The sequence below is a fragment of the Bos javanicus genome, chromosome 7, assembly GCF_032452875.1.
Source record: "Bos javanicus breed banteng chromosome 7, ARS-OSU_banteng_1.0, whole genome shotgun sequence".
In the NCBI taxonomy this organism is placed as follows: domain Eukaryota; kingdom Metazoa; phylum Chordata; class Mammalia; order Artiodactyla; family Bovidae; genus Bos; species Bos javanicus.
Genome location: NC_083874.1, coordinates 43,029,390 through 43,048,453, shown reverse-complemented (window position 1 = coordinate 43,048,453; position 19,064 = coordinate 43,029,390). Strand labels below are relative to the sequence as shown.

Genomic DNA, 19,064 nt, shown 5'->3' with positions numbered 1-19,064 from the left:
CCGCTTTAGTTGACAAAGGGCTGTCCGCTCAGCCGTCCTGGAATGACTGGAACGGCAGGTCTGGCGCCCTAAGAGCCGGAGAGAGACGGGTGGTGCTGAGCGGCCCGCGTTATCAAAAGGAAAACCTAGTCAGGATGAGACGGTTGGATGGCATCACCGACTCAGTGGATACGAGTTTGAGCAAAATTCTGGAGACTGTGAAGGAGAGGGAAGACTGGCGTGCTGCAGTCCATGAGATCGCAGAGTCCAATAAGACTGAGCGACTGAACAACCAAAAGTCGGGAACGGACCGAAGGCTGGAAGGTTGGGCAAAAGTAGTTCACTTAGCCTCTTCTGGACCCCTAAAATCCCCCGGACCGCCACCAAGTGCAGAGAGGGTGAGAGGTCCGCCAGTCCTTCCATTCACCGACCTCCGCGAGAAGGGGGAGGTGGTACTTAAGCAAGGCCCTGCAACATCACGGGCCTTTATGACGTCACGGCACATCAGGTTAGTCGGCTTAGGGGAACAGCGGCCCCGGCCGAAAGGAGAATTCCGCACAAGCTTTCTGGGGACGTAATTTAAAGACCGCAAATCAAATCATTTTTCAGCCAGAACACTCTACTGTGAGCCTATTTTCAGTATAGTTTTCTAGAGTGCAACGTAGAAAACAGCTCCAACAGTCGTATTTCCTTTCAGTATATTTTATCACTTCTAAACGCCTCAGATATTGACTAATTTTGACGCTCGAATTGCAGAGGTGGAGGCTACTGGGGGCAATATGCAAAAGACCGAGGCCAGACGCAGCCCCACCCCTCGGCGCTCCCGAGCCGGCTGAGACTCAAGAAGGCGGAGCCACCGCAGGCCGACCGCCGGCTTCCCAGAGTGCCCCGCGAGCGCAAGAAGGCCGCTCTAGCCTTCGCGGCGACTCGCTGGCGTCAGCTGGGGTGCGGAGGCGGAAGATGGCGGCGGCGGCCCGGCGGCCGTGAGGAGCGCGGCGGCGGCGAAGATTGCCGATGGCGGCCAGGAGGCGCCCTCGGGGAGCCGCGGGCCGTTAGGGTGCTACGCTGGGCGGCATGTCGGAGCACGCGGCACCCGGGGCCCCGGGGCCTGGGCCCAACGGCGGTGGCGGTGGTGGCGGTGGCGGCGGTGGTGGTGGCGGCGGCGGCGGCCAGGCCCCCGCGCGCGGGCCTCGCACCCCCAACCTCAACCCCAATCCTCTCATCAACGTGCGCGACCGGCTTTTCCACGCGCTCTTCTTCAAGATGGCTGTCACCTACTCGCGCCTCTTCCCGCCCGCCTTCCGTCGACTCTTCGAGTTTTTCGTGTTGCTCAAGGTGACCGCAGCCCTGACCCTTAACCCCAGCGAATGGACCCCTTACCCCTGAGTTTCGACCTCTGACTCCGTCCGGGGCAGCGTGCCTCTCCCTCCCGGAGGCATAGACCCGGCGGGGCCGGTTGTGACCCTTCCCTTAAGCCTGCCACCCCCGTCACCCTTCCCAGAAACTTCTACCCGGCAAGGCCCGAGCCTCCCCGAGTTAGTGACCCCTGATCCCGATTCCAGGAACTCACTCCCAGCCCCTCCAGGCCGCACCCCACCGCTGGCCTCGCCCTTCCTGGCGTCCCCACCTCGGGAGACCGGAGCCCAGTCCCGCGACCCTCGACCCTGTCGCCTGGGATCCTCATCCCGGGACGACCCCGTCCCCACTACCGAACCTGATCTCTCCGCGAATCACATACCCGGGGATTCCGGGCCCTACCGCCACTGCCGCCTCTTTGGACACACCCCCGGACCGCCCACCTGCACCGGAAGCTGCTCCCCACTTTTCTCTCCCCCTTTTTCTTGGGGCGAGCCTCCTGGACCCTTCTGCTCCAACTGAGATTCTACTCCTTCTGAACCTCTGGGGGAAGGTGACCAGGCCGAGATCACGTCACCAGGGTTCCTGGCAGAGCCCCAGCCAGCGGTGCCGCTGGTGGCTCGGTGAGGGGCGTCCCGCGGACCCGCCCCTCGTCCTCCCTCGGCTGTGCAGGCGGTTCGCCGGTTCCTGGAGGGCCGGCGCGGGTCCCTCCAAGGAGGGGTCTTACTCAGGGAGGGAGCCGCTGGGTGCCGGACCCCGGCTGTCTGGCGGGTCTGAGGAAATGGAGAAATGGCTGGTCCTGTTTGTGTCCTGTCCTGGGGGGCCCCCTGGGTGGGGGCCGGGGCTACGGTTGCCGACTTACGAGGGAACTTGAATTCCTTGTCCACAGAAAAGGGTCTGAGGCAGGTGAGGCACGGGCCAGCGAGGTTGGGAGCCACCAGCTCTTTGGGGTTGGGTAGCAGGGGCGCGTGCAGGGCTGTCCTACAGACCTGGGAGTGGGTCCCCACTGAGCCTCCCATTTCCTGAGCAGCAGCAGGTGTCCCCCCCCCAGGGGCCTCGACTCTGGAGGGTTCCTCAGTAGGGCTTCCCTTACCTGGTGTGTGGGACCCATGAGCAGCTTGAGAGTGGGCAGAAGGCCGGGTGTGGGCGTGGTTGCCTCCTGGAAGGAAGCCCTGGCCTCCCTGCACCCTCAGGAGGAGCCCGTGTCACCCGAGGGAGTGAGTGCCCTGTGTGAAGTGGGCCCCCACGGACCTCAGCCTTCCTAAGAGTCTGGCCTGAGGCCTTGGCTTTGTCCTTTCACTTGCTTCCCAATTTGGGACCAAGGAGCAAGTCAGGGATTGGGCCGACTGGGCAGACAGGCCGCACATCCAGGCTGTGCCCCTGGTGTGGGGGCCCGTGGGATCAGGCCACCCTTAGCTCCCTACATCTTTTCTCTCCATGGGGCTGCGGCCAGAAGGCCCCCCTCAATTCTCAGGTCCTTCCCTGACCCCTGGTGCTTTTGGTTTCCCTCCTTTGCAAAGTGAAGGCTGAGTTAGCCAATCTCTGAGGTTGCCTGAGTTCCAGAAAGCTCTCTTCTTTGCTTTCCAGCTGCCTAGCTTCTGGACTCTTGCTGCAGAGATCAAGTTCCCCTCCCCACCTCACTTGGTCGCCTCTTCCTGTGGCACCTCTTCTGGTCCCACCTGCAGAGCTGGTTCCCACCCCCTCCCACCCCCGCCTTGCTCCCTGCCACCACGTGCCCCCTGCCACCTTGTGCCAATCTTTGGGACCAGAGATGAGTGGCTGACCAGGAGGAAGAGGGGAGAGGCAGCAGCCACCAGGGCAGGGTCCAAGTCAGAGCAGACAGCCTCAGGCTGGGAGGAAGGAGGTGGGTCCAGGGATGGCGTGTGCAAAGGCCCTGGAGCTGGCGGGACAGCGTTGCCAGTGAGGTGGAATGTTCAGTCACAGGGTACCAGAGGTTGGGGGCTAGAGTACCCAGGGCCTGTGATATGGCCAGGCCAGCTGCCAGGCAGAGGACAGAAAAGGCCTTGGATGGATTCCTGAAATGCTGAGGGGGATAAGGGGGCGGGGCCACCGGGTATGTCTGCCGATAGGGTCTTAGGAGGCAGCTGTTTGCCAGCTTGTTCCATGGAGGCCGTGGGGAACCAGGTCCAGCTCAGGGGCAGGCCTTGTCCAGTGGGGCGAGACTCTTGGCCCATCTCTAGGCACCCACCCAATTGGTCAGGGTGATGGACCCTACCTGGGGTTTCAGTTCATGGTAGGGGGGCTGTGAGGGGTGCTGGAGGGGACTTCAGGGTGACAGTGGGGACTTGGCCACTCTGAGGTCACAGGTTCCCCCATCTATCCATATGCCCCTCTCAGAACCTAGATACCCTGCCTGGTGTTTCCTCCAGGTTTAACTCCTGGCTCCACCCTCTCCTGGCTGTGTGGCCTCTGCCTTGGTTTCCTGTCTGCAAACTGGAGATGATGGCAGGCACGTGCCTTGCAGGGACGAGCCCAGGCAGCCCCTGGCATCGTGCCACCTGCATGTCAGCACTTTCTGTGATGTCTCAGCATGTGGTGCAATGTTGTCCTCATGGCCGAGGGTGAACAGTGTCCTGGACATGGCTCCTGCTGGTCATTGGGGCCCAGGGAACACAGCTGGAGCTGTGGGTCAGCTCTGACCGCAGCCTTCTGCCACTGTAGGCCCCACACTTTGCTGACTCCCGTCGTCAGCTCACAGGTCCCCATACACGTTGTGGAGAGGTGGTTGGGGTTCCCAGGGACACTGAGCCTGTGGCCACATCTCTGGCCCCGGTGCAGGCTGGCCTGTGGGAGGCTCTACAGCTGTGGGGGCCTGTACTGGGAAGGGTCCTCCATCTGGGGGGGCGGGTCCCAGGCAGCTCCCCCCTGACCACTCCCTGCCCTGCAGGCCCTGTTCGTGCTCTTTGTCCTGGCCTACATCCACATCGTCTTCTCCCGCTCACCCATCAACTGCCTGGAGCACGTGCGTGACAAGTGGCCCCGTGAGGGCATCCTGCGGGTAGAGGTGCAGCACAACTCGAGCCGCGCGCCCGTCTTCCTGCAGTTCTGTGATGGTGGCCATGGCAGCTTCCCTGGCCTGGCCATGGAGCCAGATGGCCTGGAGCTAGAGGAGGAGGAGGAGGAGGAGCTGACCATGGACATGTTCGGGAACAGCTCCATCAAGGTGAGCAGCCGGGGCGTGGTCAGGGCTGCAGGAGACACTCCTGATCTGCTGGGCTGTTTCCCAGCTGTTTACTGAAGGCCTGGTTCTGGGGTGCTGAGGGCAGACAGGCTGAGAAGCAGGCTTTGGGCTTAGAGCTCTGAGGTGATTCTGGCCATCCTTGGTGGTGTGGCTGCCTACAGGATGGGGAACCTAGAGGGAGGGCTGTGCTCAGGTGGCCAGAGGCCAGGGGTGGGTGTGGGCGGAGTGTTGGTACAGACCCAGCAGGAGGCCCCACCTCACTGATCCTATCCCTCACACCCTCACCCGGAAATCTCAGGGAGCTCAGTGTTGGGGTTAGGGCTTTTATAGGTCAGCAGTACATCTCCTTCCATTGGGGGGTGCAGAGACCTTCAGGCCAACCCTTAGGTACCAAGGGCCTGCTGACCTCTGCCTCTCACTGTGCAGTTTGAACTGGACATCGAGCCCAAGGTGTTCAAGCCACCAGGTGGCCCCAAGGCCTTAAATGACAGCCAGGAGTTCCCATTCCCTGAGACGCCCCCAAAAGGTACCACCACTCCCTGGGGCTACGTCCAGTGATGGTGGTGGGGGTGTGGTACAGTCCCCCAAGCCCTTCCAGGAGAGGGCTCCTTTGCTGACCAGCCGTCCCTGCACGCAGCCTGGCCACAAGACGAGTACATCGTGGAGTACTCGCTGGAGTACGGCTTCCTGAGGTTGTCGCAGGCCACGCGCCAGCGGCTCAGCATCCCCGTAATGGTGGTCACACTGGGTGAGTGCCCCTGCCGAGCAGAGCAAGGCCCAGGGGAGGGAGCTCCTTCCTCCTCAATCTTGGGTATTTTCCTTGGGGAGAGGTGACCCAGAAGCACTTGTGTCCAAGGTCTCAGGGTTGCCCTTGCTGCCCAATTGCAGGAAACTTCCCAAGGCTCCATTCCTCCACACTTGTCAGTCACAGCTCTGCTGGGCAGTGGAGTTCTGCAGCCCTGGACTAACATCCCTGTCCCGGTCCTGCCCACAGATCCCACGCGGGACCAGTGCTTTGGTGACCGCTTCAGCCGCCTGCTGCTGGCTGAGTTCCTGGGCTATGATGACATCCTCATGTCCAGCGTGAAGGGCCTGGCGGAGAATGAGGAGAACAAAGGTGCGGGGCGAAGGCGGGGCCTGTTTAGGTGGGGCTTGGGCTGAGGCGCTTGCTCACTGCCTCTTTCACTCCACCCCTCTTGTAGGCTTCCTGAGGAATGTGGTGTCCGGGGAGCACTACCGCTTCGTGAGCATGTGGATGGCCCGCACGTCCTACCTGGCCGCCTTCGTCATCATGGTCATCTTTGTGAGTGCCTCAGGCAGGGTGGGGTGGGGTGGGGTGGGGTGCGGTGGGGTGGGGCTGGAGGGGCGGGGCAGCCATCCAAGGCCTCACGGTGACCCACTTGCAGACCCTGAGCGTGTCCATGTTGCTGCGCTACTCCCACCATCAGATCTTCGTTTTCATTGGTGAGTGTCCCCTCTGGCCATCTCCCTTGCCCCTCCCCCATTCCGGGCGCCTCACCCGGTCTGCCCGCCCGCCACCCTCTCCCGCAGTGGACCTGCTGCAGATGCTGGAGATGAACATGGCCATCGCCTTCCCCGCAGCGCCCCTGCTGACCGTCATCCTGGCCCTCGTGGGTGAGGACCCTGCGCCCCCACACCCTGCCCCCTTACCTGGCATGCTGGCCACCCACCTCAACTGGTGGCTCCTGTCTCCCCCCACCAGGAATGGAGGCGATCATGTCTGAGTTCTTCAACGACACCACCACGGCCTTCTACATCATCCTCATCGTGTGGCTGGCTGACCAGTATGACGCCATCTGCTGCCACACCAACACCAGCAAGCGGCACTGGCTTCGGTGGGCACCAGTGGCCATGTGGTCCGGGGTGGAGGCAGCCGGGTGGGCAGCACCTCATTGTTCCCCTTGCAGGTTCTTCTACCTGTACCACTTTGCCTTCTACGCTTACCACTATCGCTTCAACGGGCAGTACAGCAGCCTGGCACTTGTCACCTCCTGGCTCTTCATCCAGGTGAGGTGGGCTTTCCTTGGGACTGGCGGCCCGAGGGTCCAGCCTTTTGGGGGTCCCTTGCCTGACCCAGTGCCTACCCCCCGCAGCATTCCATGATCTACTTCTTCCACCACTACGAACTACCTGCCATCCTGCAGCAGATCCGTGTCCAGGAGATGCTGCTGCAGACACCACCACTGGGCCCCGGCACCCCCACAGCCCTGCCAGACGACCTGAACAACAATGGAGGCATCCCACCTATCACCCCCGACGCTGCCAGCCAGTCCCCTGCCCTGGGCCCTGGCTTGCCAGGTGCTGGCGGGGGCCCCGGGCCCATGGCTGAGGCACCTAGCTCCCTGGTGGCCGCAGCGGCCTCAGTGGCTGCAGCAGCCAGTGGTGACCTGGGTTGGATGGCAGAGACGGCTGCCATCATCACAGACGCCTCCTTCCTGTCTGGCCTGAGCGCCTCTCTCCTGGACCGGCGGCCAGGCAGCCCCCTAAGCCCTAGTGGGGGGCTCCTACGGGCCCCCCAGGACAGTGCCCCTGCAAGCAACTCTCCAGGGTCTGATGCAGTCTCTCAGACCACCGGCGGGGGCAGGCCCAACCCTGTGTCTACCGATCTAGTGGACACACCGTCGGAGGTCGGCTCTTGAGCCCTGGGCAGCTGACTGCCTCTATCCCTGGCTTTCCAAGCCAGCTGGGTGTGACCTGGCTGGAGCCCTTGGGGGTCAGGGAAACTGTCCCCAGTGGCTCTGGGAATGCTCAGCCTGCCTTGGGTGGTTTGCGGTCCATCAGGTTTGCTGGGAGGCAGGCGTTTCTCCCCCAGGGCATGGGGCCGGCCTACAGCCTGTCTCTGTCCCTGGTGGGTCTCCTCAGCTAGTAAATCAAGACCAGCCTGTGAACCAGGGTAGAAGGGGTGGGGGCTCCATGGAAGGTTCTGAAAGGGTGGTGAAAGGTCTGGAGCAAGCTGCCCCGGAGCAAAGCATCGGGTGGGGCTGGCTTAGCTGGTGCTCTGTCATGCCCAGTGCCTTTCCATGGCCACCCTACATGCCCGGGCTGGGGGCCCGGGAATGTGGAGCTCGGCCCTGATGGCGCATAGATGCCAACATCTAAGGCAGCCAGGGGAACCAGGGTTCTGCCCTGCTGTGGGTGGGGAGATGGCCGGTGACCCAACCCAATCACTCTGTGAGGAATGCAGAAGAGCGCTCATTCCACTCTTATTTAATTGCAGTGTACAAAATGGTGTTTGTATATAGAATAAACTGTTGACAGCGTCCAGCCAGCGTCTGTGTGTTGGGGGGTGGGGTGGGGGGAGCCTGGGGAGCCGCGCGGGAAGGGAGGTTCCACCCTATGGACGGGTGGCCCCCCTTCGGAGCAGGCACTGCAGGTGGAGAAGGGCTGGATCCCACTTCAGGAGGCCACCTCCGGTGCTTCCTCGCAGGCCAGAAGCCATGTGCACGGCGGCTCGCAGGTGCTGTCCCCAAGCTGGGCCAGGAGCGCCCTGCGCCGCAGCAGCGCCTGGCGGAGCCTCTCCTGCGCGCCCGCGATTCGCTGCTCCAGCTCCTCCAGCTCCCTGGGGAGTGGGGCGCCAGACCGCAGCTCCGCGGGCGGGCCATTGGAGCAGACTGAGGCCTCGGGTGGCGCGGCCGGATCCGCATCTGGGACGGCCGCGTCGGGAGGAGAGGCAGAGACCACAGTATGCTCCAGCAGGAAACGCACGCGACGCTCCCTCACCGCGGCCCGGCGAATCCGTGTCCAGCCCCCCGGGCCCGCGGGGGCGGCCTGTGTGTTGTTCTGCGGCTCCTCGAGACCCCTGGGGGATGGATGGGCTGGGCAGCCACGTCCTACCCACAGTCCCCGTCTGCCCTTTAGGGTCAAAGTTCCTGAGGAGGCCGCCAGTGGAAGGTGTGGACCCAGTCGAGGTCGGAGGGCAGGTGTGGGAATTGCTGGGGTGGAGAACCGCCCCCCAAGCCCCTTACCTTGACTCCGCCTCCTCCTGCCCCTCTGGTGGCTCTGTGTTGAGGGCGCGATGAATTCTCTAGGAGCCAAGAATTTGGCTCAGCGGGAAGACAGGCCCCCCTCCCCCCCGCCCCAAGCCCGGCTCCCGCCCCAAGCCCGGCTCCCGCCCCACCGCCGGCTGGGTTGGCCAGCTCCTCACCTGGCTCGTGTGCAGCCAGTACTGCAGCTTGTTGCCCCTTCGGATGCGCGGCAGTGCCAGGTGGTAGAAGACGTGCTCACCCAGGGAGCTGAGCAGAGCACTACCCAGACCCAGGCAGAGCAGCACGAAGAGTCCGGAGAAGTGGTAGACGCCCATCTGCAGGGTCTGTGGGCAGGATGCAGGCACATAGTCCCTCCAGGTCATAGCAGACCCCGGGGGAGCCCGGACCTTGGAAGGGAGCGGGAACAGAAGTTGGGCCAGAGAGAAGGGCCTGGGGCTACATTTTCAGAGGTTTCATGGACAAGAGGGCACTAGAGCTGGGGTTTTGTAGGATGAATAGAATGCACAAAAGCAGGCAAATACACTGGTCTTGGGAATGAGCAGAGGTTGACTACCCTGGTGAAGGACCACGGAGGTTCGGGGGCTTCCCCACGCCGACCCCACCCCACATGCGGGGGACCTGCCGCACCTCCGTCACGGCGAAGACCCGCTTCCCACAAGGCACCATCTTGTACCACTTGTCGTGCAGTAAGTCGATGAAGCCGCTGGACTTGTAGCGGCTGATGAATTCGGACAGGTTGGAGGTGAGCGGTGAATTTCTAGGGAGTCCGATACCATAGCCTGGGGGAGGCCGGGCAGTGGGTTGGGACCAGGCTGGACGCAGACCCAGAGGAGCGGAACCCTCCTGGAGCCCGCAGATCACTGGTTCTGGGGACTCCTCACCCTCGATGACGAAGGGTTTGCCCACGGTCAGCAGCCTGCAGTCCGCGTCGATGGACACCTCATAGTCCAGGAGCGACTTGTCCATGATGAAGGCGTTGAGCTTGGGGGGATCGCTCCTGAGGAGGGCATGGGGACAGGATGAGCACCCGCGCCCGCCCGCGTGGCCCCGCCCCGCGCCCCGCCCCGCGCGCCCTCCTCACGTAAGCATGGCGACGCCGTGGGGAGTGGTAGGTGCACTATGGCGCCGCACGTGCGAGTACATCTCCGGGAAGCTTTTCTTGATGTAGGCCTCAGCGCTGCTCTCCCACACCGTGCCGAAACGGAAGCCCTGAGACGGGTGGTGCAGCTGCGGGCCAGTGCCCAGTCAACACAGAAGGGCCTCGACCCCTGCCCCCGCTCCCCCCTCGCACCCCACTTCCGCCGAAGAATTGATGCTTTTGAACTGTGGTGTTGGAGTTGAGAGTCCCTTGGACAGCAAGGAGATCCAACCAGTCAATCCTAAAGAAAATCAGTCCTGAATATTCATTGGAAGGACTTAGGCTGAAGCTGAAACTCCAATACTTTGGCCACCTGATGCAAAGAACTGACTCCTTGGAAAAGACCCTGATGCTGGGGAAAATTGAAGGCAAGAGGAGAAGGGGACAACAAAAGATGACATGGTTGGATGGCATCACCGACTCGATGGACAGGAGTCTGAGCAAGTTCCAGGAGTTGATGATGGACAGGGAAACCTGTCATGCTGCAATCCATGGGGTAACAAAGAGTCTGACAGGACTGAGCGACTGAATTGAACTGAACTGAGGCCACACTGACCGGGGCCTCCTTGGTGGGGCTATGAACCTCCAAAAAGCTGGACCTGAGGTAAGCAGGGCTGTCCACAATTTTCTGTGGAAGAAAAGGCTCTACAACTGTGCTGTTCTCAAATGGCTGTTGCATGCTTTCAATTAATCAATTTAAAAAGTAGCCACATGTGGAGAGTGGCTGGCCCATCTAGATCTCCTTAATGGTTTACAGAGGACACTGGGGTGGTGGTGGATTGGGCGGGCAGCATGTGTGCTAAGTTGCTTCAGTCATGTCCAACTCTTTGCGACGCTATGGACTGTATAGCCTGCCATGCTCCTCTGTTCATGGGATTCTTCAGGCAAGAATACTGGAGTGGATTGCCATTGTCTCCTCTAGAGAATCTTCCTGACCCAGGGATCAAACTCATGTCTCCTAATATGTCTTCTGGATTGGCAGGTGGATTCTTTACCATTATCGCTAACTGGGAAGCCCTGGATTGGGAGTGGACAGAAGAGGCTAAACACCACTCAGAGACAAGATCAGCCAGATCCAAACACTGGGAGATACTATGGGGCAAAACACAAAACAACTTCAACAAACAAATCACTAGTGAAAAAGACAGGAGTGTCAAAATAACCCTCTGGGGCCTTCTCAGGACAGACCACCCCCTTGTCCTCTGCCTGCCTTTTGTCTATAGGAAATAGCCTCCTAGGTCTTCCCTGAGTTCAAAAGAATAAATCAAAGAAATGACAAAATACAGAAACAAAGGAAAAGAGTCAAGACAAAAATAGTTTAGTCATTAAAACCAAGGACTTTTAATTCCTTCTCAGGTGCTATAGCTAATATCCAGAGCCAGCGGATCCTCGGTGGTCCAGGGGTAAGATTCTGCACTTCTACTGCAGGGAACATGGATTCAGTCCCTGGTCAGGGAACTAACAGCCCATATACCATACAGTGTGACCAAAAAAAGAAAAAAAAAAAAAAAAAATCCTGAGCCAGAGGTCCTTTAAGCTGTTTCCCCCACCTCCGCCCCCAGATGGTAGAAGTTAACTATGCTGCCCATAAGCACAGAGGCCCTAGGCTAATTAGAACCAGAGGGTTAATGATGTTGACTCCTGACTACCTCACCACAAACCAGTCAGAAGAATGTCCACCACCTGATCAGGGTACAGGGTACACATCCTAAAACCCCGCCTCCCTCACCCTGTCTTTAAAGTCTTTTACCCAATATTAAAAAACAAAGGAAAACCACTTTTCCCTGAGGGCCACCTAGGCGTTTGGGTCTTAAGCACTAGCTGCCTGGACTCCTTGCTTGGCACCTGCGATAAACCCCGTGGTTTCCTTTGCCATGACCCCATGTCAATAGAATGGTCTCACTGCCCACCAGTGAGTGGACCTAAGTTTGATTCGATAACTAAGAGGTTTCTGCCATCCTCGATGTCTGTGCATTTTGGATCCAGATTCAAACAAACTGTGGCAGGGTTGGGCGAAGACAACTGAGAAAATGGGTCCCTGATGTTTAAATTTCCCAAATATTCATAATGAAATGACAGGAGACCTGGGTCTTACTTTAGGATAATTCAGTGACTGGGGTTGGTGTGTGAATGAAACTGGCCAGGAGTTATTTTAGAGCTGGGCAATGGTTTCATTCATGGTTGTTCTTGTTCCAGAATATTAAAATTTTTTTCATTAAAAGAGAAAAATAAAAAAAGATAAAAAATAAAAGAGAAAAATATGTAGGCCAGGGTATGCCCTGCTCTGCCCACAGTCCTCTAGGACTCCTGGAGAAAATTCTAACCAAGCTATTTTCAAGGGCCACATCCTCCCACACCTGCAGGCCCTCCCCTGTCCCCTTCCTGCCCTCCCCTCCTCCCTCTACCCTCCTCAACCCCTCTTCTCCAGACACAAGGCTTCCTCGCTGCTCCTCCAATACATCAAGCACAGTCCTGCCCCAGGGCCTTTGCACAGGTTGCCACTGCTTACCACATTCCTCCCTGATACCAAGCACCTCATATGTCACGCCTCTCAGAGGCATTCCTGACCCCCACTGGAGAAATCTTCCACTCCATCGTGCCCTGTGTCCCCAACTCTAATTTTCCTCCATGGTCCTTTTTTGGGGGGCTGCGCTGGATCTTAGTTGTGGCATATGAGATCTAGTTCCCCAACCACCGATGGAACCCAGGCCCCCTACATTGGGAGCACGTAGTCTTAGCCACTGGACTACCATGGGAGTCCCTGCCTGGAACTTTACCACCACCTCACACACCATCCTTTTTGCTTCTCTCAGTTCTCACCAGCACCCTTGCCTGTGTTGTCCCAGCTTGGGGCTGGGCTCAGTATGAGTTTGAGAGAAGGAACAGCTGCCCTCTCTGGGGTGAGGATGGGGGTGGGGGGATTAGACTTCTCAGCTCTGACCACAAACCCCTTGCAGTTGCCCACCTTGGGGTCATGGATCCCAGACAGCTCCTCGAAAGTCTTGTCCCCAACCATGACGGCAGCCAGGTTGGCTGTGTAGCTGGACAGCACGAGCAGGCAGAAGATGGCCCACAGGTTCATGAGGAGGCGGCCCGTTGGGCACTTGGGCGTCTTGCTGGATACCGTGCGTCCAAAGAGGATGGCATAGCAGAGGTTGAGGGCAGAGGAGTAGGAGAACACGGTGTCCCGGTTGCGTCCGCGGGGTGTTAGGCCGAAGGGGCTGCGCCACTCGTAGAGGGTGAGGAAGAGTGCGGTCAGGTGCAGCGCAGCGAAGACGCCCAGCCACATGGACCAGTGCAGCGGCCACATGAAGGCGCCGATGGGCGACGCCGTGTCGCGTGCGCGCACCATGATGCCCAGGCTGGTGGAGAAGAAAGGGCTGGTGAAGTCCACCACCTGTGAGCGGGCCGAATTGATGCTGAAGCTGGTGACGGCCATGTGCGCCCGGCCGGCCAGCAGGTCGCCCACCAGGCCGGTCCAGCGGCCGTCGCGCAGTGCGCCGTACTTGCCGTCGCCCACGATGTAGAGCTCGAAGTCGAAGGGTGCATCCTCCGCCAGGCGCTCCAGCAGGTCGATGCAGTAGCCGTAGCAGCACCTACGCAGTGCGCGGGGTGCTGAGCCGTCGGCCAGCGCGGCAAAGAGTGCGTCCAGAGCGGCCGAATCATTGGTGCCAGGGGCCAGGCACAGTTGCCCTGCCGGGCACCGCCCATCTTCGTCTGGCTGGCGGGCGAACACAAACGGATGCTCCACCAGCGTCACCACCCGCAGCTTGGGCCGCTCCTGGGCGCCTGGCAGTGGTGGGGGCCGTTCGGCTGCACCCCACGCCTCCGACTCCAGCTGCCCGTCCTGCCAGCGACCCAGCGTGGCCCAGGCCGGAGCGCCCCTCAGGTCCCGGCGGAGGCTCCACAGGCGGAAGCGCCGGGAGATGTGCACCTGCGAGGAGTTGGTTACCCACACCGGCCCTGTGCGGCCCCAGAAGGATGTGTTGGCCAGGAACCTGGTAGGGGTGGGGGCGGCGTCAGGGTAGAGGGATCCCTCCCTGCAGGTGAGACCCTTGGCCTTGCGGCTCAGACTCACCCAGGGCCACTGGAGGCTCTATTGAGCCCCCCATTCCACGACCCCTTCCAAGCGGGGTACCCGCGCCCTGGGGACTGGGGCGACGTCCCAGCCCTGAGCCAAGGGCTGCTGCCCAGTTCAGAGGCCCAGGTGGGGCCTTCTGGTTCCCGGGCGGTGTCCCCCTTGAGGGCCCTGGCGATCAGAAGGTGACTGATTTCAGCAGTCTCACTCATTTCTTCTCCTCCCTTCCCTCTTCTCCCAAAGCCCCCACCCCAGCCCTGCAGAATCCTCTTCTTAGGTTTTGCTTTCATGCAAGATCACAGCAAACACTCGATCTTGTCACCTGTCATGGCCCACTGGCAGAGGTGGCTTGCCGCAGCCAGGGCCCTGCTCACCGTGTCAAGAGGCGGCCCGAAGACTCGGGCTCTGGTGGCGGTAGGTCACTGCAGTTGACTGTGGCGGGAAGCAGGGTGTGCTCTGGCTGCACTCGGGCAGCACTGTCCAGCGCACGGGCCACTAGTTCCACCACATCTTGGATGGCAACCTCTAGCGGGGGCCGGGCCACCTCACCCAGTGCCAACACTCCAGGTGGCAGGCCCTCAGTGGGCAGGGCCTCAGCGGGCAGCGGTGTGCCCAGCAGCCAGCGGGGACCAGGGGGTGCAGCCTGCAGCACCTGTTGGGAGTGGGCCACATCGCAGCCTAGGAGTACGGCTGCGGGGACTGGGGCCTTCCCTCCAGCTGGTGCCCCCAGGAGTGCCAGGCGTGCGCTCAGCCCTGCATCACCCAGCTCCTGCCGGCTCAGGTCCAGCACAAGCTTCGGGGCCCGGCCCGCCCGGCTTGTCCACAGGACCACCAGGCTGCCAGGGTCACGTACGCGGCAGAGCACCAGGCCGATGTCCTCCCAGGTGTGAGCCTGCAGCACGGATACCAGCACATCCAGCAGTGTCTCAAGGGGGCTGGCCCAGTCCAGCTGCAGGTGGAACGGGTTCTGGCAGAGGGGTTGGTCAAGTTAGGGCTGGCGACCTCACAGTCCCACCACACTCTTCCCACCCCCATCTGTACATGTCCAATAAACACATATCACCTTGAGCCGATGTCGGGAGTGGGCCTTATGGCAGCCCAGGAGTACAGCTGCGGGGACCAGGGCCTTCCCCCCGCCCCCCGTCCCTGTCTGCTAGTGCCCCCAGGAGTGCCAGGGGTGCACACAGCACCTGCTCCTGACAGGTGCTACAGGCTGCGTCCCCGTCCCCTGGCTGCCGCTAGCTACTCAAAGGACCTTGAGTCTACCTCCTCCCACCCCAGCCCCTGCTCTATACCCCTCTGTGGCTCCCCATCGCCATCAGCACAAAGGGTGGCCCTGCCTTGACCTGCAGGGCCTGCTCTTTTGACTCCAGTCACTCTGAGGCTTTTTGGATTCCCCAGCTGGAAGACCTTTCCTCATCTAGGTCAGCCAACTCCTACACATCCTTCAAAACCCATCTCCATACCATCTCTCTATTCAGACGTACCCAGGCCAACCAGGCACTGAAGGGCCCCACTTTGTGCCCAGGACACCCCGAAAGTTCTCCTGGATTTGCTTTCAGTGTGGGATGAGAACTTTACCAGACACCTAGGATAGGCAGGATGTTGTCTGGGTGGGGACAGGGTGCTGAGTGCCCGGAGAAAGGCTGGAGACTACTGCTCAGTCCCTGGCGTGGGCAAGGAGGGGGAAAGGGAAAGAGGGGGCAAGCCATTATCCCCACAAAGCCTGACAGGTCCAACTGCAGGGGGTGCAGTTCCTGGACCTGGCTGCAGAGGGCCCCACAGGCTTGGATTTGGGTCCTGCATCTCTCCCACTGGGAAGGGGCGGGAACGGAGTGGAGGTGGGTTAAAGAGACCCCAGGCCTCCGCTAGGATCAGGGTCTCCCCGCCCTCAGAAGAAGGAAGACCTGGAGGGGGCTTCAAGGTGGCTTGGGAGGAAGCCACCAGACCCCACATCCGGGCGTTGGGCCCCTCCCAACGTTGTATCCTGAGAGGAGGGGTCTCTCCCTGGGGCATCGCGGGGTCCCCAGAGCCCTGCCAGTCACCCTCTCTCCTCTTTGTCCCATTGTCTACTTATTCGGACCCAAATTCCAGTCTAGGGGTGGAAATAAGAAGAGAGAATGAACTCCAAGGTCGAGGAGTGGTGGAGGAAGACGAGGGTTTTGATGTCTGGGGGAGGAGGCTGTGGGTCAAGGAGGCTGTGGGTGGGGGCGGCCTAGCCTCGAGGGCCTCTGGGAGGATGCTGACGGGAGGAAGGCTTCCAGCTTCAGCCTCTGAAACTGTTGCCCCTGGAGAGGGGACAGGGAGACCCGCTTCCCCATCCCAGCCTCGCGATCCCGCCGGGTGGGGATCCGAAGGCGCCCTCGGACCCTACAAGGGGGTCCCGCTCCCAGGGGGTCTACACTTCCAAGGCCCAGGGAAGCGCCCTGTGGGATCAGCCGTCTGGAGTCCAGAGGCGTCCCGCGGGGTCCCAAGCCGCAGGTCCGTGGCTCTAGGTCCCTGCGTCCCAGGGCTCCAGTCTTCCATTCCGGGTCCCTGAGCCCCGGGGACATCCGTGGTCCAGGGATCCTGGGCCTCTGTCATCCGGACTCCGAGTCTCCGCTCTTCTACGGTCCAGAAGTCCGAGTCCCGTGCGTCCCAAGGACTGTCTCCAGACCCCCGGACCCCACGCCCCAGGAGCTTCCCGGGGCCTCTCCCATCCGGCCCCGGATCCCCGCGCGTACCGGGGAGCCGAGGGGCGCGCGCGCTTCTCGCCGCAGCACGCTGAGCACGGGGGTCTCGGTGGCGGACGCCAGGAAGTGCAGCTGCAGCAGCTCGGGTCGCGTCTCGGGGAAGGCGATAAGGGCCGCCACTCCCGGTGCCGCCAACACCTGGCACAGACCGCGGGCTAGCGAGGCGGGGTCGCGGGCGGGGGGAGCGGCGGCTACCAGCTCCAGGCTCAGGTTGTGGGGCAGCCGCGGCCCCAGGGAGGCCCGGGCTAGGGCGGCGCGGGCGCGGGCGCGGGCGGCGGGCGCGCGGGGCAGGAGGACGCCCAGGCGCACCGAGCCCCCCAGGCGTGCCAGGACGCCGCACGGGTGCGGGTGGCCCCCGGCGGGCCCCGGCCCCAGCACCAGCGCCAGGCCGAGCCACAGCGCCGGCACAAACTCCATCCCAAAGTTGCCGGCGGGTTCCACGGGGCGGAGCCGCGGATGGCACCCCGGGAGGCAGGATCTCGCGCGCCCACGCCGCACCCTCTCCGCCCCTGCCGGGCCGGCTCCTCCCTCCCTGCCGGAGTCCACCCGCCTTTGCCCGCCTTCGCCCGCCCTCGCCCCTCCTGGTCCCCTAGTGCCAGGGAAGCCACTTGGGAGGAATCGGATCCACGACGCAGGGGGAGAAACTGAGGCTCAGATGATCTCAGCAGGCGGGGGTGGGGGTGGGGGTGGGGTCTAACCACCGCTATCCCTGGCTCTGTGCCCACTCTACAGATGAGAAAGCGGAGGTTAGCAGCAGGGAGGGATTTTGCATCAAAATTGGTCCCCACACTCACCCCTGGATCCTTCATCCCCCTCCTCCAGCCTGGAAATATTTCTCATTGATAAGGCAGGGAAACTAAGGCCCAGAAGGGGTCTGTTTGCCTCTACAGTCACACGGCAGCACTGGTTCCTCCCCCAGGAAACAGTGTCTACCCTGACCAACCCCCCGGGTGCGCTCTACCATCGTGGGCAGCTGGAGAAACTGAAGCAGACTTGTCTGATGGGAACCTATAGGGCAGATCTCATGCCCTCCGGCTGTGGGCAGGAAACTTGACTCAGACAATTCTTCTTCACCCTTCAAGACCCAATGCCAAATGCCCCTGCTTGAAAAATTTCCCTGAAAGATGCAGAACAGCCACCCTCACCCCTGCCTACATTAACTCCATCACACACTTGTCATCTTTTTTGCTTTATTTACTTTATTTAGTAGTCAACTCTGGGAGACAGGGGTGAGCCTGGCTTGTTTAATGCTGTGTCTCCAGTGCTTGCACGCAGTAGGCACTCTGCTTGAGCAACTGTTTGGACAAGGACACTTGATTACATGACTCTCCACTGCTCTAGAACCTTCCATAGCTCCCCGCCACCTACCAATCCCTCAGCCTCCTACGTTCTCTGTGCCTCCCCGTGAGAAACGGCCCCTGGCATGCAGCAGATGCTCAATGAACACTGGTCAAGCATGGGCCCCAGCGGTGCAGTGCATGGACTCCTCCCACTCCCATCCCAGGTGGGCGAGCAGAGAAAGCCTCCACAGGAGGGCAAGACCCCACAGGGCACAGGGCAGCAGATCTGTCCAGATCATTCCAGCTCTAATGGATGAGTCTACACTCAGTTATTTTTTTCACACGCCAAAAAAAAAAAAAAAAAATCATCTCATTTTGGAGCCAGTGTTCGAGAGGCAGGGAACAAACTCCATTAGATGAATAAAAATGCCAGCAGCATAGATTGAATTTTGAGATGACTAATGAGGGCTGGGTGGCTGACTGGCTTCCAGGTGACAAGGCCACCTCATCCAGCCACCTGGCCAGGCATCCCAGGACAATGACGGTCATACCAGAGAGCCCTCCCCTACCCCATTCTTCTGGGTAAGGTGCTAAATTGAAAAGGGTCCTCAGGGACCACCAGGACATTATTCCACCATGGGGAGAGATGCCTTTGCCAGCATGAGTCCTCCAAAATAGGGACCCAGCCTGGGGAGGAACACTTCCTCACCCTAACATAGCCCTCAGCACAGTCATTCAATAGACATCGCTAGGGCTGGTTCTAGGAAGCAGGCACACACCAGAAGGCTCTTCAGGCCCTCCTGGGACTCATGTGGGGGCAGCCCCGGGAGCCCCCACATCTCCCCTCCCCCCAGGCCCACTTGGCCACTATCTCCCCATCTCCTGGGCCAGTGAAGAAGGGACCTGATGGAAACTGGGACTGCCTCCATCTGGGTGACCCGAGGTGGGCGCCTGACCTCTGCGCCTCAGCTCCCAGCTTTACAGGGCATTGGTAGTAGTTCACATCATACACAAAGACAGGCGAGCTTTTTCCTTAAATGTAGTAAAATATATATAATGCAAAATTCACCATTTCAACCATTTCTAGAGTCTACAGCTCATGCCATTTAGCGCATTCACATTGTTGTGCAACCAGCCCCACCGTCATCTCCAGAACTTTTTCATCTTTCCAAACAAACTCTGTCCCCATGAAACACTCCCCAACTCCTCCACCAGCCCCTGGCCCCACCATCTACTTTCTCTGTGGATCTGACTCCTTTAGGGACCTCCAGTGAATGGAATCAGACAGTGTG

General features: G+C 60.6%; 2 protein-coding genes across 4 annotated transcripts; one reads left to right on the top strand and one right to left on the bottom strand.

The window, feature by feature from the left end:
* The first annotated feature begins 892 nt into the window (after positions 1–892).
* Positions 893–7,822, top strand: TMEM259 (transmembrane protein 259). 3 transcript variants are annotated; one of them, XM_061423394.1, is made up of 11 exons: positions 894–1,314; positions 4,244–4,519; positions 4,964–5,063; positions 5,175–5,285; positions 5,532–5,654; positions 5,740–5,840; positions 5,944–6,001; positions 6,092–6,172; positions 6,261–6,393; positions 6,466–6,565; positions 6,652–7,822. In XM_061423394.1, exons 1-11 carry the CDS (start codon positions 1,054–1,056, stop codon positions 7,195–7,197), a joined length of 1,890 nt encoding a protein of 629 aa, XP_061279378.1. In that variant the 5' UTR covers positions 894–1,053; the 3' UTR covers positions 7,198–7,822. The 3 variants fall into 3 exon arrangements, with proteins under 3 accessions (XP_061279379.1, XP_061279378.1, XP_061279376.1); XM_061423392.1 differs by having other exon boundaries at positions 895–1,314; positions 6,089–6,172; XM_061423395.1 differs by lacking the exon at positions 6,092–6,172 and having other exon boundaries at positions 893–1,314.
* Positions 7,750–17,042, bottom strand: GRIN3B (glutamate ionotropic receptor NMDA type subunit 3B). The gene is made up of 9 exons (XM_061423409.1): positions 16,484–17,042; positions 14,135–14,727; positions 12,648–13,680; positions 9,626–9,771; positions 9,426–9,541; positions 9,172–9,323; positions 8,703–8,867; positions 8,524–8,582; positions 7,750–8,357 (listed from the first exon to the last, which is right to left on the bottom strand). The coding sequence occupies exons 1-9, from the start codon at positions 16,907–16,909 to the stop codon at positions 7,955–7,957; spliced, it is 3,093 nt and encodes a 1,030-aa protein (XP_061279393.1). The 5' UTR covers positions 16,910–17,042; the 3' UTR covers positions 7,750–7,954.
* Between the last annotated feature and the right edge of the window lie 2,022 nt (positions 17,043–19,064).